The 23,467-nt window shown below is 40.9% G+C and overlaps 1 protein-coding gene and 1 long non-coding RNA gene across 4 annotated transcripts in view; one reads left to right on the forward strand and one right to left on the reverse strand.

Annotated features, from left to right (window-relative positions):
* Positions 1–2,458, reverse strand: part of LOC142451133 (uncharacterized) — a 48,715-nt gene extending 46,257 nt beyond the window's left edge. Inside the window, exons 1-2 of the long non-coding RNA XR_012784973.1 lie at positions 1,794–2,458; positions 668–819 (exon numbers count right to left, since the gene is read on the reverse strand). This is a non-coding gene — a long non-coding RNA (uncharacterized LOC142451133). The remainder of the gene's footprint in view (positions 1–667; positions 820–1,793) is intronic.
* A 458-nt stretch (positions 2,459–2,916) lies between these two features.
* KRAS (KRAS proto-oncogene, GTPase) overlaps positions 2,917–23,467 on the forward strand; it is a 38,363-nt gene continuing 17,812 nt past the window's right edge. For 2 of the 3 annotated variants that reach the window (XM_075551979.1, XM_075551978.1), the window contains exons 1-4: positions 2,929–3,061; positions 7,603–7,724; positions 20,380–20,558; positions 22,743–22,902. In XM_075551979.1, coding sequence (XP_075408094.1) covers positions 7,614–7,724; positions 20,380–20,558; positions 22,743–22,902 — 450 coding nt within the window. In that variant the 5' untranslated portion in view covers positions 2,929–3,061; positions 7,603–7,613. Of the gene's footprint in view, positions 3,062–7,602; positions 7,725–20,379; positions 20,559–22,742; positions 22,903–23,467 lie in introns of all 3 variants that reach the window. The other variant, XM_075551977.1, reaches the window with a different exon arrangement.

Genomic DNA, 23,467 nt, shown 5'->3' on the forward strand with positions numbered 1-23,467 from the left:
GGCCTGCCACACCCACCTTACCACCAAATTGGATCACTTGTTGTTCCCTTGTCCCTGGGTTTATTAACACCACTTCCTTACTCCCCCCCCCCACCTCCCTCTATCCCATTTCCTCCCACCCCCTCCCAAACTGTCGGTCCTATTGTTTTTACTCCAGTTTGTTCATTCAGTCTATCTCATTTAGACAGACCTGCAGAGATAATAACATGCACAGAAACAAGATAGAGCAAAACCAAGCAACAATATACAACAAAACAACAACAAACCACTGACAAAGAACAAAACAAAACACAAAAGAAAAGCTTGTAGTTAGTTCAAGGATCGTTTGTTGCCCTTTAGGAGTGTTTTCCAGTCCAGTCTGTTGGGGCACTATGCCCCGGGCCAGGTAATTTCAAAGCAGAAAGATAGCTCACAAGGTTAGTGACTGCTTTTTGAGTGTCTACTTGATAGATTTTCTCAAAGGACACAGGATAGGATGATCATGGAGGCTTATTAGGAATAACGTTTTAAGAAAACGGAAATCTATATTCATGAGAAAAACAAACAAAACAGGAGAAGTGCACCCAGGGGAAGTTTCTCCTATTATGACACACAACACACTTGTTCATTCTATGAGGGCTGTGCATTGGGAAATCTTACCCCATCCACCCTACAGTCCGGACCTTACCCCTTCAGACTTCTTGTAGTTCCCCTCATTCAAAGATCATTTCAAAGGAGTATCAGTCCTTCCAGGATGTCCCAACTTCCTGTGATGATGTGGTGTTAATTGAAAAGCAGGGAATTCTTCAGGTAAGGGCTAGAGCAGGTGAAAACTCTACCCTAGAGAGACGATAGTCAAGAAATAACAGCTTCACATTTGGATGCTTTTGTGTATTGGAGGTTTCTACAAATGTATAGCAGTATCTATATTTATCTATCTAATCAAGCATCTATCTATCTATCTATCTACTTTTTGTCTCTCCCAAAGCACTCTCTCTGCAGTAGCAGCATGGAACTCACAACACTCATGATTGTGGGGTTTATTCATGAAGCTGATAAAAAGTGTTAAGGATACAGCTGTTTTGTCTCCAGGGCCTCTTCTCTGCCAGGGCAATCTCTTAGTTTCTCTGGCAGGGCAACCTCTTAGTTTCTCAGCCCCAGGGTCCTTGGACTCTGCTTGGGCAAATGTTACAGAGCTCATTTGGTGCTAATAAATGCCCAAAGGGAAACCCAGCCTAGGCAAGTCAATTTCCAGCCCACAGTCACTCCACATTGCTCATTCAGTGGGCTGGGAAGCCCACCTCTGTTTGGCATATCCTTTTGGTGCTGATGGGCTGGGATCTTGGATGCACTTTACTTATGGCTCTTTTGGGGGGCCTCAGATTCTCTGTTCCTGCTTATACCCAGCAGGTAGGGAAAATTCACCAATCCCCTCACCTTAGCCTCACACACCCCATTTTTACGCTTCCATACAATCACTCGGTGGTAGTTACAAAGACTATGGTGGAAGAGTCATACTCAGCTGTTTCACTTCACTATCCACCCTGGTACAAGAGACATTGAGTAGGCACATTCCCTGCTGTCTACTCCAAAATCCTCTCGCTGCCATAGAGTTGATTCGTACTCATAGTGACCCTACGGGACAGGGTAGAACTGCCTTGTGGGTTTTCGGAGGCCCTACATCTTTACAGGAATAGAAAGTCTCATCTTTGTCCTGGCCTCGTCTACTGGTGCCAGGAGCTTCACGAGTGAGATAGGAATCAACCTTGTAGACGCCAGCCCATATAAAGGGCAGGAAGAAAAGGAAAACTGACCTTGTAATGCCTGGTTAGTAGCTGGAATTTAAAACAACTGCTTCAGTTGTTGGTCTGTGCTGTGGGTGCGGATCTGCCACGTGTCGATATTCCAAACTCCCAAGCAAGCTTCCTTTCCAGGTCCTTTATCAGCACAGACTCCGGGTTTGTTAGCATATTTAATTACTCCATTGCTTCATGTGGTAACTCTGAATGTTAACTGATTAATCTTATCTTCTAATGAATGCCTCACCGATTTTCCTCAGCTCTAAACTATCGACGTCGCTGTTACTTAAAAATAGTCTGGATCCTGCGTGGGCTTCTTGGGCAACGGGGTACACTTGAGGTGCCAGTTTGGGGAGACTTGTGACGCGGCTTCAAAATACCAAGAAAAACCACCTTTCGCCTCCTGAATTCCCTCCTGTAAACGTAGCTACGAGAGGGTTGCCTGAGCCTGGGGCTAGGTTCCCGGCCCCCCGTATCTGTGCTGGTAACATCAGCAACCAGGTGGCGACCTGCAGTCCTCAGGGTGGAACGCCTGCTTCGTCTCTGCCTCGGTCGCGAAGTTGCTTTCCACATTTGGTGATGCGTGTTTACTTCCACAATACACGGCAGTCAGTGACTGTGCACCTCGGGGGCAGGGGGTGGGATGGCCGCGGGGAGCTGCGGGATCGTGGAGCGGGGGCGTCCGCCTCGTGTCTAAAGTGCACGCGGCGGACGCGGACGCGGCGCGAGCCCCCCCACTGCGGCGGTGGGGACCGCTCAGGCTCCCGGGTGAGTCCGGCAGTCCCGCCTCCTTGCGGAGGCTCCGCCCACGCCGCCCGGGCCCGCCCCCTCCGCCGCCCAGCCCCCCTCCGCCGCCCAGCCCCTCCTTCTAACGCTCGCCCGGTCCCCGCCCCCCGCCCTCCACCGCCCAGTCTAGCACGACCCCCGCCCTCCGCCGCCCGCCCCCAGCCCTCCTCTCCCGCGGCCCTCGCCGCCTCCCTCTCTTCCCTCTTCACACACCGCCCTCAGCCGCTCCCTCCCCGCACGCGCGCCTGAAGAGGAATCGAGCGCGGAGCGCATCGATAGCTCTGCCCTCTGTGGCCGCCCGGCCCCGAACTCATCTGTGCGCTCGGGGCTCGATTTTCCTAGGCGGCGGCCGCGGCAGCGGAGGCAGCAGCGGCGGTGGCGGCTGCTCGGCCAGTACTCCCGGCCCCCGCCATTTCGGACTGGGAGCGAGCGAGGCGCGGACGCTGAAGGCGGCAGTGGGGGCCAGAGGTTCGGCGGCTCCCAGGTGCGGGAGAGAGGTACGGAGCGGGCCACCCCTCTCGGGGCCCCTGCCCGGGTCCCGACCCTCCGCGCCGGCGCCGGGAGGGGCCGGCGGCGAGTGAATGAATTAGGGGTCCCGGGAGGGGGCGCCGGCGCGGAGCCCAGGCGCGCGGGGGGTGGTCTGCAGGGGGAGGCGCGGCGGCGCGGCCAGTGAGGAATGGGCGGTGTGGGTCTGAAGAGGGTGAGGCTAGAGGCGGCCGCCGCTTCTGCTGCTTCCTGGACGGGGAACCCCTTCCTTCCTCCTCCCCGAGAGCCGCGGCTGGAGGCGGCCGGGGAGAAAGTCGCGGGCCGGGCCGGCTGCCCCGCGGGGCGGCGGGGTGCGGTGGAGGTGAATCCCGAGGCGTCCGGGCTTCCCGCCCCTCGCTGCCCTTCCCTCTCCCTCTCCGCGCTCCCGCACCTTTTCCTCCCTTCCCCAACGCTCGGCTGCCTGCTCTCTGCTTCTCTGCTGGGTCTAGCATCCCTAGGAAGAAGGCATAAACTTCTCCCTCGAGCTCAGGCTGGATGGATAATGGGCCTTTTCGATGTGTGGAAGGGATGTTTGGGTGAGAAGGGAGGTCACGTTTTGGAAGAGCATCGAAAAGTGATTAGAGACCACTGTTTGAGGTTATTGTGTTTGGAAAAAATGCATCTGCAGCCCAGTTCCTGACTGCACCCCTCCCCCATGAACGGGCTGTGACATTGCTGATGACCACAAAGGAGGAGGTGGAGATAGAGATGGTGGTGGAAGAACAGGTGGCCAACACCCTACACGTAAAGAATGAGTCTGTGACCTGCAGTGAAAAGGAAAAAGTTAATCCCAAAAGGTTTGCCTTGCTTTATCGAGTTAAAAACACTTGCAGAAAACCTGCAGGGCACAAGCGAGGCCTTTTCTTTGCTAGTTGAGTGGTGCAGCCATCAATAGCTGAAATCATATTTGAAGTTTAATTGGCATGTGCATGTTCTGCCCCCTCTCTCCTCTGTATTACCCATATCATTACAGATGGCTTGCCCATCCCCGGAGTTATTACAGTACTCCGTTTGACAGCACCCATGCAGTTAAAAAATTTTTTTTAATTTAACTGACTTACAGAGGAGTTGGTTTTAGCAATAGACCAATTAACTACCTACCTGAAACACACTTAAGCAGGGACATAGTGTAGCTGGTCTTAAACCTAGCCTTCTTAAACCTTAACACTCATCAAAACAAGGGCTTGGGAACAGAAATGCACCTTTTAACTTTTACACAATGTGCATACTTTGTAATGAAAAAATAATCACTCAAAATTATAAAAGTGTGTGTGTGTGGGGGGGGGTCTGTTTGTAATCTTCATCTGTGAGTCCTGGTGTAGTAGTTAGGTGTTGGGTTGCTAGCCGGAAGGTTGGCAGTTCGCACCTACCAGCTGCTCTGCAGAAGAAAGGTTTAGCAATAAGTTTCTGTAAAGATCTATAGCTTTGGAAATCCTGTGGGGGCAGTTGAAGGTTATGCTGAGTGGGAATTACCTTGATGGCTTTGGTTTGGTTTCTTTTTCTTTTTGATAATTATCTCAACCATATGTCAGCTGTCACTTTTAAGTGGCCAGGGCTGAAATGCTGGCTTGAACATTTGACAGACTATAGACCTGAAATATAGCTGATGCCAGTACTGTTTCCTTTGAGGCTGTAGCTACCTACAGGCATACTGGGTTTTGAGAGAGCTGGCAACTAGTAATTACATTTTATGAGAAAAGTACGTTTAAAATTTTTGTTTTGCTCAACACAAATTGTTGAGGTCCAGCCCTAGTTTCACCCCTTGTTAGCTTCTGAAACTTGAATATGGGAGGCTTTTCTGGGCTGTGATCTCCAATAAGATTCCTTTGGAACTCCTTTTACTTTCGTGGACTTAAATATTGCTTGGTTATTAATTGATTAAGGCTCTCCCTTCCACCCTCCAAATAAGCACAGTGTAAACAAGTAGGCCAGAAAGCTAATGTCTTTGAATTCACACATGCATACGCTTCCAACATCTCATCCAGTATCTATCCACAGTATCCTCTAAGCTAGCAAAGTGTTTGGCCTTAGGTCTTCTTCATACTCCTAAAAATTATTGATGACCCTCCAAAGAGCTTTGATTTATATGAGGTATATGAGCAGTTACCATATTAGAAACTAAAATATTAAAGGTATTAGTTAATACTAAAATAAAGGTATTAATTAATACCTTTAACTCATCTAAAAATGGAAACAAATTCATTGCATGTGACAGAATTCTACATAAAAAATGACCAAAATCCAGACAAAAATTAATGAGAAGAGTATTTAACACTTTTGCAAATCTCTTTTAATGTTTGGGTTAATAGAAGACATCTGGATTCTCATATGTGCTTCTGCATTCAATCCTTCACAATCACACATCTGGAAAACTCTACACTTGTGAAAGAATAGGAGTGAAAAGGGCAAGCCCCATCTTAGTATTATAATAAAAATATTTTTGACCTCTTAGGCTCCCCAAAAGGTCAAATAGGAACCTCCAGGGGTTCCGGACCACACCGAGAACGGCTTTTCTAGGTTATCCAAACTGGGCATTTTGTTTTGGTTTAGTTTGCTTGTTTTGGTGGGGGCTGGGGGAGTGGGAAATAGGGGATATATTTTTGTGTGATTTTTTTTTCCCCTTCTTTTCTCTCTCCATCCTCTTTGAACATGCTGTTTAGGAAAGACCAAGTGCTAGAAAGGGGAATCATGTTTTGGAGGAGAGGGTCAGAGGAAACAAGGGACTTCAATAAAATGGATTAACACTAACCCCAACAACATAAGACAGTGCAGAGCTGGGCAGCAATTTTTCTGTTAGACATAAAACCATTATGATTCAGAACTGACTGGATTGCCATTGATAATAGCTAATAACAGCAACCCCGTTGGCTGTGGTGCATGCTTGAAGTCCACAGTGGAGGCACGCAGGATACGATGGCATGTGTGATGGCTTCTGAGGAAGCACTCGGCAAGAAGCGAGTAAGACCAGGCAGAGGAAGGTGTGAGCCACAGGCCTGTGATACAGATGTTGTTTAGCCCCAGTGCTCTCTACGAAGCCTCTCGTTTGACTAACCAGATGATTATTATTTTGGTACCTCTTTGAATAATTCTTGCTCTTCATTTACTGTGAATCAGAATCGACTCCGTGACAGTGGATTTTATTTGGACAGTTCCTGCTCTTCAGTGGGTAGCGTTGACATGTTTATCTACCCTGTATATGTACATACATTTGTTCATTTGGAATTACTTGTGACAAGTGTGTGAACACTTTTTCCTGCATTTTATTCCTTATTTGTAATAATATGGAGTTCATGAGGGAAAGAGGATAGAATTAAACATTTCGTTTTAATTTTAAAGATTTGAACTGCTCACTACAAAGTTTCATTGTAGTTTTACTTGTAACGTCAGATTTCATATTCAATCTTTGCTCGTTAACAGTCCAAGTTACCTGTATATATTTATACCTACTGGAGACAGTTTATAAATACACAGCAAACATCGTGTAGATTATTGAGAAATACATACATCTTTTTAAAAATTTCCTTTTATTAAAAAATGCTTGACTTTTTTATAGAATTACATTTTTTTCGTGCAAAAGTTGTTATTCACTAATATACGATTACATATTGTGATTGATGATCATGTCACCTGTAATCAACCCAAACCTTCTGCCATCAAGTTAATTCCAACCCACAGCAACCCAATACAGAGTTTCTGCAACTGCAGATCTTTATGGCAACCGCCAGCTTCATCTTTCTTTCTCTTGAGGGAGCTGCTGGTGAGTTCGACCTGCTGACTCTGGTTTGCAGCCCAACACCTCGCCTGTACCACCTCAATCCAGAATTCTCTTTTAACGCCATTATTTTTCCCCAGCAAATGTCTTACAGATTGAAATATCAACAAGTTTCATTCATTATATACGTCAGTGTCTCAATTTCAGTGTGACCAACTTGTGACAGCCCCCATGCCCTTATTCTGATTCTAGCTACTTCTCCAGAACTACTAAGATCATGATTTTTAATACCTTGTGGCTCCATAAAAGACCCTCTTAGCACATCCACTTCTACCTCTTAAAGACAAGAGTCAACTAGAAATACTGCAGCCACAGGCGTGGAGGGAGCTGTCAAGGAGTTTTGTGTGGGTGTGTCTGCAGTGTAGAGAGCACTGGAGTGCAGACTTGGCCTGCGTGAAGTCATGATATGTCCCTTGGAGAGCCATTGGCTGCTATAGAACAGCAGATCGGCTGTTTGGATTGAGTAACCTGAATACAAGATAAAAGAATGAACGGTCTGTGTTTTAAAGCATTTTCTCAAATGTGATAGAGGAGTTTATAAACGAATTACATATGGTTCATTACAATACTTGTATTTTGTCAACTGAAATGTTCATCATTGAATTTTATAAGTCATTTTGAAATAATTCTCTATGTAAAGGTGAGTTTGTGTTAAGTTATTGATAGAGGGTATGAATTATGTTAACGTTGGGTGTGACACATGTTCTAATTTAGCCACATTTTTGTTATTTTTATCATAAGGCCTGCTGAAAATGACTGAATATAAACTTGTGGTAGTTGGAGCTGGTGGCGTAGGCAAGAGTGCCTTGACGATACAGCTAATTCAGAATCACTTTGTGGATGAATATGATCCTACGATAGAGGTAAATCTTGTTTTAATATTATGGATACTGAGTTGTTCGGGGCCAGCCTTCGAGTACCCTAAAAGGTTTGTTTGATCACTTTTGTGAGCACTTATCTGAAAGCTGACATCTACTTAGGCTTCACTGGCTTTAACTCTGTGGTTACATGAACCTGTGACTATGGGCAGGCCTACAGCTTTCACAAAAATATCAAAGACTTTGATATGTTCTTATGTCAGTATTTGTGTTTTCTCCTTTTACGTATATTTGAGAGTTTGGCGAAACAGTGAAAATGTGAGATTGCATCTTAATATGTACCTAAAAGTCATGTTTCTATGTTGCTAGTATGAGTTTGTTGGTCTTTTGACTTCACATGCAAACACTAGAATTGAATTCTGCTGGGGAAATAAAATAGTTTGATGGGTGATTTCTTAAAAACTTAATTAGTAGTATTTTCCCTTCAACACTAAAGTAGTGGATGACACCTGGCAGTCTGGTGAATTTTATAAAGATCATTCTTCGTTAAGGATGCTGCTGCCAAACCCTTACCTTTGCTCCCTGGGCCTTTTAAAATTTCCCTAGGAAAGGTGACGATTGCTTTTATCGCAACTTGATTAACAAAAACGCTCTTACAGATTATTTTAATTTTGTGAAAACGTACCAGAGTTTAAAGGCCAGAGTAAAATAGCAGCATGAAGGCCTGGAAGAGACACCGAGTGGTCAAGGAGTGTTTCCTAATGTCTTCTGACAGCCCTATGATCAAATTATTGTCGACAGATAAGGATTAATTAATCCCAGACACATATTGGCAGGAGGTTCCCCAACTGTCCTTGTTAACGCATTTTCCTAATGTGATTTTTGCATACTTTAGGTATAATCTGACTATCTTACGATTGACATCAGTGAATTGAAACCCAAGTATTGCAGCTCATCTTTGAAGTATCTTTTCTTAATGTTGTCAGATTATATTTTAGCCTTCATTACTCCAGGTTAAGCAATTTAATCCCTAGCCTTTCTTCCAGACCTGATGTACCAATTAAAAAATTAGTTCTGAAAAAGTTCCCAGAGTTCTTGAATCCCAAGCTGTAGAATCCAGAACAGATTCGAGGGTCCTATGAAACGATTGTGCACTGACATGGGATCTGAGTCCTTGAGGTGGTTGGATGTTGGAGGGAGATAGTTATTCCATTTAGAACTCTGAGGATTTATTAGGAAATAGCAATTGGCCATTTGATCCTATGAGAAATGGTGTAAGTGCTCATTTGAAAAGATTTGATGTAAATATAAAAATAGCTTTTATTTGGCTTTGAATGTGTAAGCATTTAGCTAAGTAAAGGTAAATAGTTATGTCCTTCCTCATAGACAGTCTGTATAATGGTCACTATAGAATTACTCTGCCAGATCAGATCACTTCACAACTTGGTGTGTCTTCATTCTTATTACCTTACTTTCCCCTGAGGAAGAGTAGTTCATCGATTTCAATCCATAGTCCAAAGGCAGGTTTATTTGGCATACTCTGTCATTGAAATCATGTGTCAAAAGTATGGAAGTTTTCCTGGGATTTTAGAAGATGATTTTAACAGAAGTGTTCTTCTATCTTCTCCAGAAATCTGGAGAAATTCCATTACACTTTGTTTCCTTTCAGAGTAAATGACTGCTATATACAATAGAAACAGAATCTTTTGCCACAGTTTAAAAGTACAATGTAAATGAAGCTAATAGTTAATACTTTATAACCAGGGAAGTTAGGGAACGTTTCTACACTCTGAACAAACGCCCTGCTCTGACTATGACCTCTGTCAAACTAGAGGGTTTAACTCTGGGAAGCATTGGTTACTTGTGAACTTTGAAACGGACTCTCTTGCTAGTTAAGCCACCTGGGAAAAGGTCTCTGGGGTTGTCCCTTATCTCCCGAGTGACAGTGACAGTGCGTTTCTGAGGGAACTGACAGCAGTTCTGCGTCTAATACAGTTACAAAGAAAGGCAAGAGCATTTAGTGAGGTATTTCAATAGTTGATTAAAATTTTGCTTTGGTCTTTTGGGGAAAAGTTTAAGAAGGAAAAGGGGTTTCCATTGTTGCTGCTAGATTTTGATTGGTGAATACTCTGGGCTGGAGGGAACATAAGAGAGGACATGGACTTTGGACATTTGGAATCCTCATCAGTTTTGCTACATTAAAACAACTGGAAAGAATGTTGTTCAGATTTTTAAAAATCAAGTAATAGCATATTTGGGAGTGCTTTAGAATTTACCTTGACTTCACTTTGACATAGATAAAAGAGGATGGAGATTGTATTTTTCATCTGACAGATAAAATGAGGGTGGGGGGAAATCACAGTGGTTGCTGTCTAGTCAATTCCAACTCATAGGGAGTCAAAAGGACAGAGTGGAACTGCCCCGTTGAGCTTTGAAGGCTGTAAACCATAAAGAAAGTAGATGGTCTCTTCTCCCATGAAGCATCTGGTGAATTCGAATGGCTGACCTTTCAGTTAGCAGCCAAGTGCTTAACACTGCCCCACTAAGGCTTCTTGTACCTCCCTAATATGAGTTTAAATAAGTATGTGGTGGAATTTGAATCCAGGTGTTCTGAGACCAAATTAGGTGGAATTTCCACTTGTGTAACTTGTGTCCTTAGAGAACTTCTTAATAGTGAAAAATGCGTTGTCTTTCAAGCTCAGCTAAAAGAAATTATTATTTATAATGTTTGGGGTTTTTTTTAATACTAAATTTAAACTACTATCTCATGGCATAACAGCATAGGGCAAAGCCTTATATTATGATACAGAATTAAAAAGGTCTGACACATAAATGCACAGCAGGTTGTTTTAGGCCCTGCATATGATAATCACTTCTGTTTTAATTCTGAAATTTTTATAATTAGCTTTTGTGAAGTCCATCAAAGGGTTCCAAAGGGAGTCTCTGGCAGAGAGTGTTTAAAACACAAACATGTGCTTTGATAGTTTAGGCATCCCTTGTTATTAGCAAGCATATCCTCTGAATTGTTTATTCCAAGAGAAGATTTAGTGGAAAAGAAAAATCTAACTTTAAGAAAATACAGGAGAATATAGACATAACAAAGATCAGGATGATTAGTTGATCAGTGAAAAAGCGTATGTTAAATATCTACTGGATGCAATATGCTAATATAAGTAAATATAGTAAGAAATATTTTTCCAGGACTCTGATTCACTGGCAGGTACATGCCTCCATCATTTTAGCATTTGGAATCCAAGAATTATCCTTTTTGTTGATGAAAGTTTCCTATTCAGTAAGGAAGAATGGCTTCACAATTGGTCGATTTGTTCTATTTTTAGTACTCTGAGCTACAGAATATTCACCAGCATTTATCAGTTTCCTTAATTTAAATTTTTTGTGCTAATTAAAGAATTCATTTTACATATGGTTAAGGTATCTAGTTGACAAAGAGAGTTTGCACTGTTAAATCAATATTGAGTAGTATAAGAAAAGCCTTTTATAGTTTATGGTCCTATTTTTCTGATTCTCTACATCATATATATCAGTTCACAATGGAGGATATGTTATATCAGTAATTCAGAGTGGGTTTGTGTGTGTATGTATACCAGCAGTTCATATATATACACATACACACACACAAACACACACACACACACTCACACACACACGAGGTGGTATACCCTCCAAACAAAAAATTTTATCAAAGCTATGTATTTAAATTTTTTTACAAAACTACCTTAGCACCTTCAAAGTATTCTCCATTCTACACTTAATACATTTGTCAAACTAGTGATTCCACTCTTGGAAACATTTTTCAAATTCATGTTTGGATGGTTGACAGCACCTCCCGAGGTCAGGTGAGTAAGGGGCACGGAGCAAGAGAGGCATGCTTTTTTGTGTGTGTGTGCCACAAACGGCTCACTGAGATGGCTGTGTGAGCAGGTTCATTGTCATGATGGCAAAACAAGTCTCCTATCTGCCACAAATCAGGCCTTTTTTGTTACCCACTATTAGGCAATCTTTTCAGAACCTCTGAATAGAAAGCTAGAGTAACAATGTAACTCGGTGGAAAGATCTCCAAATGCACTGTGAGTAGACATTTTAATCTGTTTAGGCCAGCGGTTCTCAACCCCTTTGGGGGTCAAACTATCCTTTCACAGGGGTCACCTAAGACCATTGGAAAACACATAAATATTTCACAATATATAATTACATATTGTTTTGTGATTAATAACTATGCTTTAATTATGTTTAATTATGTTCAATTTGTAACAATGAAAATACATCCTGCATATCAGTTGTTTACATTACGATTCATAACAGAAAAATTACAGTTATGAAGTAGCAATGAAATAATTCTATGGTTGGGGGGTCACCATAACATGAGGAACTGTATTCAAAGGATGCGGCATTAGAAAGGTTGAGAACCACTGGTTTAGACAGTTGACAGACATCCAGAATGAGGTTTATCACCAGCTGACATTTCATCTTTTATGAAATGAGAAAACCACTCGTATACTTGAATTTTTCCCATAGCGCTGTCCGAGTTAGCTGTGTTCATCATAACAACCTCTGCGGCATTTTTCTGGAGCAGGAAACACAGTTTCACAGCTGCACACTATTCTCTTAAATCAGAAACAAGGTTTGAACAAAACTGCTTTTACAAAAAATTCACTGAGACCAAAGAGACCTTCCCAGGTGACACCACTGACGATAGGTAACTCAGAGCAAGTTGTTGGATGCTGGCCTAGGCTGGAAAATGCATGTTATGAAATCTCCACCCAGCACAATTCCAGTCAGCTTTGGGGGTACCCCCTCGTGTGTGTGTGTGTGTGTGTGTGTGTGTGTGTGTGTGTGTGTGTGTGTGTGTGTGTGTGTGTGTAATCAGTAGTTCGTAATGGGTGGTGTGACATTTCGGCCTCCCTCCCCCTCCAACATTTGCTGGAGCCCATGTCAGGTATTACAACCTGCTGGTGAAGGCACTCGTGGGATCCAGAGTGAACAGAAGCAAGGATGCTGTTAAACTTCCTCTAGTACACATGACAGTCCCACGAGAAAGCGTTAGCTGACTCAAAATGTCAGGATTGCCAGACTTGAAACTTTGATATATGTTACATTCAGCTTTAAACACCCTTAAATTGTCAAGTTCAAGGCCCTTATAAAAGGTTTGTGTCAGATTTATTTTGAACATGACATAGATTTAACCTGTATCTAATTTTTGTAAATTAAAAACTGTGTTTACTTAATGTTTACTTAATGTCAAATAAAATATGTATTTACTTAACATTGTCTTGAAATAAGGTAAGGGAATTTTGTGAATGCATTTCTGTTCAAGGCTGTGGCCTGGCCCTTCCCCCTTTCAAAGGAGTGCCCTCTACTGGTCAGTTTATTTGCTTTTATAATAAATAACGAAATCCTTACTTTGGTGTCTTCATATTTAAATGGTGGGTATAATCAGTTTATAAATAAGTTTCTAATAGTATTTTCTGTTAATTTTAAAAAATATGTTTGTTTATTCTGTGCTAAATTTAGCATAGATTACTGAGTGGACTAGTTCTCCAGCTACAAACCCGGTGGCATTAGATTGATTTCCACCTCACTTCCACCTTGTCTTGTAGAGTTGGTTATGTTGGGCTGCTAACCCAGAGGTCATCAGTTTGAAACCAACAGCCTCAGAAACCCACGGGGACAGTTCAGCTCGGTTCCATAGGGTCCTTGTGAGTCGAGTAGACTAGTTAGGACTAATTATACAAGTGAATGCATTTCAACTAATTAATTATACTAGTAAATTCACTGAGGAAGGGGTTAGGCAGTGCTGCATTGTTAATGCTAATTAAGCTAACTTTGAGGAAATAAAAGTGGCCCTGCGGCTCTCTGAATTTCCTTACTGTGGATGTAAGAGATGCATCTCAGAACACAGTGCTTAGAGTTACTCTTTGGTGTTAGAAGCACCTATGAAAATGTGGCAAGTGGTGAAAGGTCACCTTTTGTAGATTTTATAGAACTATCCCATAGTGTGGATATGATTTTTAGAATGAAAAATAGCACAAAATGTTGGCACTATATTTTGGTATTAGACATGAGTATTAAAAATTAGTGGGCATGTCTTAGTCACTGTTGAGTCCTTAGGAACACAAAGCAGTAAAAGCATACAAATGAACATTGGCAATGGTTTCCATCGTTTGGCCTCTCAAGGTTCTAGTGTTAGCAACCCAACATTACCTTGATTCAGTCAGTATTAGTCTCTGTCTACTTTGGCCCAGGCCGTCTTCGCAGGAGTTGGTGATGCACTGACAAACAAAAATGAAGGGTTCTGGCCTTGGTGGAGTCATAGAAACCCAGGCTCTCTGGGCTCTGATCCTGCTTACTGTATATACTCGTGTATAAAGTGAGTTCTTCGGCACATTGTTTATGCCGTTTTTTGTGGTAAAATTAGGTGCCCAGGCTGATATTCGGGTCAGCTTTTACTTGAGTACATACGGTGAGTTGTTTAGCTGTCATTGAGTGGATTCCGTGTCGTGGCACCTGCACAGAGTAGAACTGCTCTTTAGGGTTTTGAAGGATATGACTTTAAAGAACAAGATCATTAACCCTGTCTTCTAAGGTGGGTTCAGATTTCAGTCTTTAGGCTCGAAGTGAAGCACTTCGCCATTTGTGTCACCTAGGGACTTCCTAAAATACAAAGCCTCTAAAATAATATATATATAATTAGGCTCAGAGTCCAGGGGCAGCACAAAAAAACAAACCATCCTCACAGCCATTGAGTCAGTGCTGACTCATAGCGACCCTCTGTGAGTTTCTAGGACTGTCACTGTTAGTGGGAGTAGAAAGCTCAGTCTTTCTCCCTCGGAGTGGCCGGTGGTTTCTCACTGCCAAGCAGGTCGATTGCAGCCCTCTGCCAGGGCTCAGAGGCGCTTCACAGCCTTAATGACCATTTGGAGCAGTTCTCTTGTGTACCTGGGGTCACTGGGAGTCAGGATCAACTTTAATGGCTGCTACAAACATATTAGAAGACATTAGGTTCTTTGCATTTCTTATTGTTATTGCCTCAAAGATTCTAGGTTAATTGAACAGTAAATTGTGATCTTAAGGTAAGACAATTAGTGGAAATGGATAGAAGAAATAAAACACTTGGGAGAAATAAAGAGAGACATAGTTACTGCCTACCCAGGGTCGTTTTTAACATTTTACTTTGAAAAAAATTCAAACTTATAGAAAACTATTAGAAAATAAGACCACACCTTTTATCTTCCATAGTAGTTAATGCTTCGCCTCATTTGTTTCTCTCTGTACATCTGTGTATTCATGCCTATACAAATACATACACATAAATGAGTACACAGGACAAGGTCCACATGTCATGACCTTTCACCTCTAAACATCTACCATCTAAGATAGTGACCTGCAAGACTAGTTGTACATTAGCTGGTCAAATCCAATGTGTCTCCTGTTTTTTTGTGTAGTTACCTGTGATATGTGAGTACAGTCATGTTCATGCCTCCATACTGTCTTTGGCTGCTTTCACACTGTTAACAATGGCCAAGGTGAGTAGTTGCAACAGTAACTGTATGGCCTGCAAAGCCCAAAAATATTTATTAGGACAGAACCAGTTTGTTGACCCACCCTAACAACAGAAATATTTCTTATGTAACCATATTGCAATGATGCATTTTAGGAAACCAATTTTTATTCGCTCTGATTTAGGACCAATAAATTAGTGATATCATAGCATCTCTTAATGTAGAACTATTGGTCAACCTTTCTTTGTCTTTCAGGAAAATGGCCCTTTTAAAGAATTTAAGCTATGTTTGTTAGCATGGCCTCCAGTGTGGGTCTGTCTGTCTCTTCTGCTCAGGTAGAGGTTAAACATTCTGGGCAGGGGCACTCCCCCAGTGGAGTTCTATCTTCCTGAGGCCATCACACCAGGAAGCACATGATGCTGGCTTATTGAAGACCTTAATGTTGATGATTTAGTCAGGTGATGTCTTCAGATTGCTCTCTGTAAAAGGATCTTTCTCTTACTGTTAATAAGTACTCTGTGGGGAGATACTTTGAGGCAATAAATATTCTGTTCTGCAACCTATTGGCTAGCCAGGGGGGCTTGGTATCCACTGACAATTCTTGCCTGGATAAATTACTGCCCTCGTGGTTGCCGAATGGTAATCATTTCACTCACACTGTGTCGATGTTGATCATTGGCATGCACCGCAAATAAGCGCTCTTTTCTTTCCTCCTCATTTGTTTGGTCTGTTTTATGTGTACTAGTATGGAATCGCGGATTCTCTTTTTATGCAATGTGTTAAAAGTCCATTACTGGAACGATTGATTTGATGCTCAAATCTGTTTTTGCTAGGGCTAGTGGGATCCTTGTAAGCTGGCTTCTTGCTGGAACATCCCGCTGATAAGTCATCATTGGGTTTTTGAGCAACACATGTTCCCAGGTGCACCTTGTCTTTGTCCCTGCCTGGGATGTGTCCCAGAAGCCCTGCATTTCTTCTACATAGGCAGTGTTATCTAGAAAGTCAGACCTGGGGTTACAGGTTTTCATAGGTAGGTGCCCACTGCTGCATCTAGGCCCTTTCATTGGCCAGAGCTGGGAAGTACTTTATTTCATGAGTTTCTCATCTTGTCCTCTCTCTCCTCCCATGGTGTGGAGCCCTGGTCCCTTGCCCTCAACATGCTAGTTGATGGTTTTGCTCATGTAATTATCTACATTTCATATCTCTTTCCCTAAACTAGGCAACTGCATAATGCTGGGCATGGTGTGTGATAATGGTGGGAAAAATGTCCTAGTTAATGGTAGGTTTATCCGTAGTTTTAAAATTCCTTGTGTACATCATAGCATTGCTTAAACTAGGAAACACTTTAAAAATTACATAAAATCAATGCACAGCCAAGATAAAAATTCCAAGTGGGCAAAGTGATGGCAATAAATATGAAAATGTATTTTAAAATGTAATTTTGTCAGTTTTCAAAGATACAGATATTTAAGCAGTGCCCATTTCATCCACCAGCAATGAGTTGACTTTTAATTTCTGTCAATATGATTGGAGCTGCCCTGTGACAGAGGCTAGAGCCGGGGTTGAGGTTAGAGGTTAGGTTGGTATTTGGGCTAGGGCTAATGTTGGGCCTGAAAATCTTGACTTTTTCTGATCAGAAGTATTGCTTGTTAATGTATTGCTCTTTTTCTCTGAGTGAATGTGATTCAGAACCTTACTTTCAGTATTTTTAGTTTGGGAAAGAAAGATAACAGGAATGAGATATCAGTGAACAGGGATTGCTTTTCAGATCCATTGATTGATTAGTGGTGATGGACACATCTTGTGACATACATAGAGAAATTACTGATAGTGTAGTCTGTATACTTTTGAAATACAAAGTGGTCAAAGATTTTGAAAAAGGGACTTTTTTCATTTTATTAGGGGCTCATACAACTCTTATAACAATCCATACATACATCAATTGTGTAAAGCACATTTGTACATTCATTGCCCTCATCATTCTCAAAACATTTGCTCTCCATTTAATCCCCTGGCTCCTCATTTTTCCCCTCCCTCCCCGCTCCCACCTCCCTCATGAAACCTTGATAATTTATAAATTATTATTTTGTCATATCTTGCCCTGTCCGACTTCTCCTTTCACCCACTTTTCTGTTGTCTGTCCCCCAGGGAGGTGGTCCCATGTAGAGCCTTGTAATCTGTTCCCCCTTTCCAACCCACCTTCCCTCCACCCTCCCAGTATTACCACTCACACCACTGGTTCTGAAGGGACCATCCACCCTGGATTCCCTGTGTTTCCAGTTCCTATCTGTACCAGTGTGCATCCTCTGGTCTAGCCAGATTTGTAAGGTAGAATTGGGATCATAATACGGGGGGTGGAGGGGGGCTGGCAGGAGGAAGCATTTAGGAACTAGAGGAAAGTTGTATGTTTTATCGTTGCTACATTGCACCCTGACTGGCTCGTTTCCTACCCGAAACCCTTCTGTAAAGGTATGTCCAATGGCCTACAAATGGGCTTTGGGTCTCCACTCTGCGTGCGCGCGCGCACACACACACCCATTCACTATGATTTGATTTTTTGTTCTGATGATGCCTGATACCTGATCCCTTCAACTCCTCATGATCGCACAGGCTGGTGTGTTTCATCCATGTGGGCTCTGTTGCTTCTGAGCTAGATGGCCACTTGTTTACCTTCAAGCCTTTAAGACCCCAGACACTATATCTTTTGATAGCTGGGCACCATCACCTTTCTTCACCACATTTGCTTATTCATCCGCTTTATCTTAAGTGATTGTGTCAGGAAGGTGAGCATCATAGAATGCCAGTTTAATAGAACAAAGTATTCTTGCATTGAGGGAATTCTTGAGTGGAGGCCTAAATGTCCATCTGCTACCTTAATACTAAACCTATAAATATATGCACATAGATCTGTTTCCCCATCCTCGTATATATATTTACGTATATACATGCCTTTATTTAGACCTCTATAAATGCTCTTTGCCTTTTAGCTCTTTCCTCTATTTCCTTTTATTTTCCTCTTGCCCCACTATCATGCTCAGCCTTCATTTGGGTTTCAGTAATTGCTCTTGGTTACATTACCCTTGATCATGCCCTATCAGACCTCCTACACCCTCCTCACCACCAATTTGGATCACTTATTGTTCCCTTGTCCCTGGGTTTGTTAATACCACTACCTTTCCCCTCACCTCCTCCACTCCCATATCCCCCTAGAACTGTCAGCCCCATTGTTTTCTTCTCCAGATTGTTCATCCGGGCTATCTTATTTAGACAGACCTGCGGAGACAATAACATGCACAAAAACAAGACGGAGCAAAACCAAGCAACAAAATAAAACAACAACAAACCAATGACAAAACAAAACAAGAAAGAAAAACAGTTCAAGGACTGTTTGTTGGCATGGGGTGTTTTCCAGTAGAGAATGTTGGGGCGCCAAGCCCTGGCCAAAGGGACTTTATTGAGGTACATCTTGAAGGCTTTACATATGAACAGATGTTGAGTAATCCCACAGCCGTGCTTTATGTTTTTATGTAGACTGTGTGGCCCCAGAATCTTTGTAGTCTCTTCATTTTATCATTGGCGGAAAGTTTTAGCTCTAAAGAATAAGGAAATTTATCAACTCTTAATTTACTCAATTAGTATTGTGAAGTCAAGAATGTGAAATGAGAGCTCTAGGTAGAGTGAGCCTGGGTTGATCTATTTTACGTCATCCAGTATCCACACCTGGGTAACAGAGTGATCCTAAACTATAGGTGCATAGTGACATATAGTCAGAATCAAGTTGATGGCAGAAGGTTTGGATTAAAGACTGTAATTTGTAAGTTCTTTCAAGTAGTTAATTAAACGAATAGTCTAAAATCTTGAAGTATCAATCATGTTCATATCTTTGTTAAAGAGTTTCTTGTTTAAAAAATATATATGCATATATATATATCCCCCCACTGGGCAAAGAACTAATATTTTATAGTAGACAACTTGGAAACGACCAGTTTGTTTGAAAGATAAGTAAGAGATAAATTTTCTCTCTTTATTACCTCCATCAAAGATATGGTCAGTGTTAACATTTTGTCATATGGAGGAGCTTCAAAAAAATTTGTGAAAAAAATGGAATTTCTCCACTCTTTGAAGCCCCCTTGTATATATGACCAGATACCAAATGTCTTTCAAAACACTCTCCGCCCCCCCCCCCCCAAAAAAAAGCCTCAGTGCCATGGGGTCGATTTAGAGTCAAGTGATACATTTTTACGTATATGTATTCGTTTTATTGTGATTTTGCTATAAATGTCTTTCTTGTCACATACTGGGCATACTTTTCAAAGCTATTTTTAGTGACCATACTCTTTACGATGGGGTAATCTTTTAAGAATTTCATGAACTAAGGCATTTTACTTCTGCTCATGTGAGGAACAGTATTAGGTTCTTTTGTTTGTATTTAAAACCAGTCACCTCCTCTGTCTTATTCTATGATGTCACACTGCACCAGTCCCCTAGCTTTGCTTTCTTGATGCTTGTTTGATGGAGGGTGGATAGAATCTTTGAGTATTACTCAGTATCACTCAGATCTGGAGAACCCAGTTTTCAAGATTGCATTGAAGTTAGCCCCGCCTTTACTCAGCCTAATAGTTGCGTGGTCTTGCGCTACTCCTCCGGCGTTTTCTTCTTGTACTGGCGTTCCCTCTGAATTCGCAGATGGGACAGTTGTGATGTATACATGGCTATACTGTTTGACTGACTGTAGATACTGGCCACAGGGTTTCAGAGCATATTAGAATCTTGATCATTCTTTCATGTACTCGTTTGGCCATTAGTAACACAGATGCCTGGCACTTGCCATAGTCTGTATTTGTGTAAGCAGGCGCTCACATAAACAGCCCGCCAAAACATGCGATGCCCAGAACCCACACAGGAAAATCGCACGAGCAGGGTTTGCCTGGCTGGCAAAACATGCATAACTTGTGCATTATTTATGTAAAACTAAGCTATTTGTAAATTGACTGATTTTTTTTTCTTTTTGTCAACTAAGCCTGTTATTTTTGTTATTATTTACTTTCCTTTGTAGCTATCGCAAGCCCTCTTCCTTTACTTCTTAATATGTGCACTTGTATTGTTGGATCTCTGCAGAAGAGCATTCTAAAAGTAAAAGGTGCAGTATAATAATCCCATCTGTGTTTCTCCCTTCTCAGGATTCCTACAGGAAACAAGTAGTAATTGATGGAGAAACCTGTCTCTTGGACATTCTCGACACAGCAGGTCAAGAGGAATACAGTGCAATGAGGGACCAGTACATGAGGACTGGGGAGGGCTTTCTTTGTGTATTTGCCATAAATAATACTAAATCCTTTGAAGATATTCACCATTATAGGTGGGTTGAAACCTAGTGAGCCATTTAAAACATGAGCCAGGGGAAAAATGAGGAGCTGATACCAAGGGCTCAAGTAGAACGCAAATGTTTTGAGAATGATGATGGCAACAAATGTACATATGTGCTTGACACATGGATGTATGTGTGGATTGTGATGAGTTGTACAAGCCCCTAGTAAAATGATTGAATTATTTAAAAAAAAACCATGATCTAAAATTAAAAAAAAGTAGAAGTCGAGGTTGGTTTGCAAAAATAACATCCAAGAATTGAGAGATTTGGTAATTTTGGAATATTGAAAATCTCCAATTATTGTATGGACTACTTGTATGTTATTTGAAGTAAATGTCTTAATAGGTTGAGCAAAAATATCCATGTAACAAACAGAACCGATACGGAATTTAAGCAAGAATTGCTTTAAAATAATTTTAAAATGTGTATTGACTTTATTCTATAATAGAGTAATTCTTTACCAAGAGTAATCAAATATTCAAGTTGAGATTCTTTTAGGGGATTCTAATTTATATGACCTTACTTAGTAATAGATAGTTTTAGGAAGAGCCTAGGTAATTTTGATATGAAGTCCTGGTTAAGGACATATGTTCCAAACAGTCATGTTCTCCCTAATAAAAGCAATTCCCTAATTTTGGAAGTGCAGAGAAAGGATTGGGAAGATGGGGAGTAAGGAGTGCTGAGCACTGTGCATGTAATGAGAGGGCTTCAAAAAGTTGGTGGATACATTTTATCTTAATTTCAATTTTCCCAAAAACTATGAATCCACATGTTGCCTAATTTAAATTCAAAAATAATTTTAGTGCTAAAAGTAAGGTTCCCAGAGTATGTTAAAGTTCTTAAGGATTAGAGCAGCTGAGTGATTTGTCTTATTATATAGAGTTGAAGTGGTGAGGCTGGGCTTGAACCTTAGATCTGTTGGACTCTAAGACACCTTGTGTTTTTGACGATGCTAGAGAAAAGAGACTTTGACCTTTCTAATATCAGTCTTACAATTAAATGTAATAAATATAAGGAGATTTTTGAGATCATACTACTCAAATAACCATAGAAATAATGAAGTATATTTGGGGTAAAATTTCTTGGAATTGGATGAATATCCAAATAGGTTATTTTTTTAATCCAAAAGTTGTTTTAAAAAACCTGAATAAGTAGAGTACTGATTTTAAAGAATATAACAAATATGCATAAAACTGACTATATTTTAAAAACAAATAGTATCTTTATGCTGTAGTAATGGAGAGAAAGAAATTTGTGTGGATGGTCATTTTTGGATAGATTAGTATAAAACTGAAAAACCAAACTCATTGCCTTCAAGTTGATTAAAACCAACAACTCAGTAGGACAGAATTGAACTGTTCTTTTGGGTTTCAAATATCTGTGAACGCAGACAGCCTTATCTGTCTCCATGGAGCAGCCTGTGGGTTCAAACAGCTGGCCTTGTGATTAGAAGCTCAATGCCTGGCCCATAATTCATGGCTCCCTGGACTCCTCATAGATTAGTATGTGTACATATATTGGTTAATAAGTAGAGGAACCGAATCAGAGTCCTGCCTTTCCTTTTATGCTACATCTTTGTTTTCCTTTATGCTACATCTTTGAAATTCACCTAAAATGGTGAAAATAACGTTTCCTTCCAGAATTAGATTTTGTGCACATCTTATTAAAAATTAGCAGCCACATAAGTATACTTTTCGCAATAAACAGCAAAATGAATTCAGTACTGTTCACATAGAAACCAAAATCTTTCCCTTGGTACCCTTTTCTGACAGAAGTTAAAATTATGTTAATGTTATAATTCATATTTTCATAAAATACTTAAAAATTAGAGCTACGGTTTAACAAGAGTAGAGGATATATTTTCAAGATTATCTATATTTTAATTTAGGCAAAAATATTTTGAATATTTTGCTTTATCATTGTGACCGACCTGCATGTGAACCTATTGTCGTTTTACTGTATTTCTTTAGTATTTGATCTATTAAGAATATGTAATAAAATCTGTCTCTAAGGTGGAGAAAATATGATTAGATCTGGAAGACAAGCAAAGAAAGCTTAGTATGATGGAAACTAGGCAATTTATATTTTCCTTCAACCAAATTTTATCAAAAGTTGTGGAGAATTGGTGGAAGGTTTTTGAGTCACTCATATCTGCTGTAACTTTTTTCCCCACAGAGAACAAATAAAAAGAGTTAAAGACTCTGAAGATGTACCCATGGTCCTAGTAGGAAATAAGTGTGATTTGCCTTCTAGAACAGTAGACACGAAACAGGCTCAGGACTTAGCAAGAAGTTACGGAATTCCTTTTATTGAAACATCAGCAAAGACAAGACAGGTAAGTAAAACTGTTAACAGATACATTTTTTTAATTGATTGATTTCAATCATTAATCATGAGTTACTAATACATTTTCTAAAAGCATCATTATGGGGTTAGGGCAAGACATTAATAAATGAATCATAAATGATTATATGGTGTGATTTATCAGTTTTTCTTTCTATTATGAGAAACGGAAATATTTATTTGGTAAATCTTAGCTTAAGTATATGACGAGGTAGCACTTCTTGATTCAGTACTCATGATACTTCCTTTGGATTTGTTTTTTTCCTCTTAACCTCTGCCCAACACCTTACATTCAGAATTCAAGAAGTGTTAGTGGGTGTTTTTACTGTCATAAGTATATAGAGAGGCAAAGAACTGGGCAACAAATTTTGGGTTTCCTATTTTAGAAGTGCTTTTAAGAGCATTGTGTTATATTTTTAGGTTAGGTTTTCTAGTATCTCTATGAAGAATTTTACTTTAACAGAATATTTTTAAATGATGTGTTTATTTTTGGAAGAAGTTTTTAACTAAAGTAAGAAAATATTCAGGAGGTAAATAGAAATCCTCCCTCACTAAAT

This window comes from Tenrec ecaudatus, chromosome 6 (assembly GCF_050624435.1).
Source record: "Tenrec ecaudatus isolate mTenEca1 chromosome 6, mTenEca1.hap1, whole genome shotgun sequence".
NCBI lineage: Eukaryota > Metazoa > Chordata > Mammalia > Afrosoricida > Tenrecidae > Tenrec > Tenrec ecaudatus.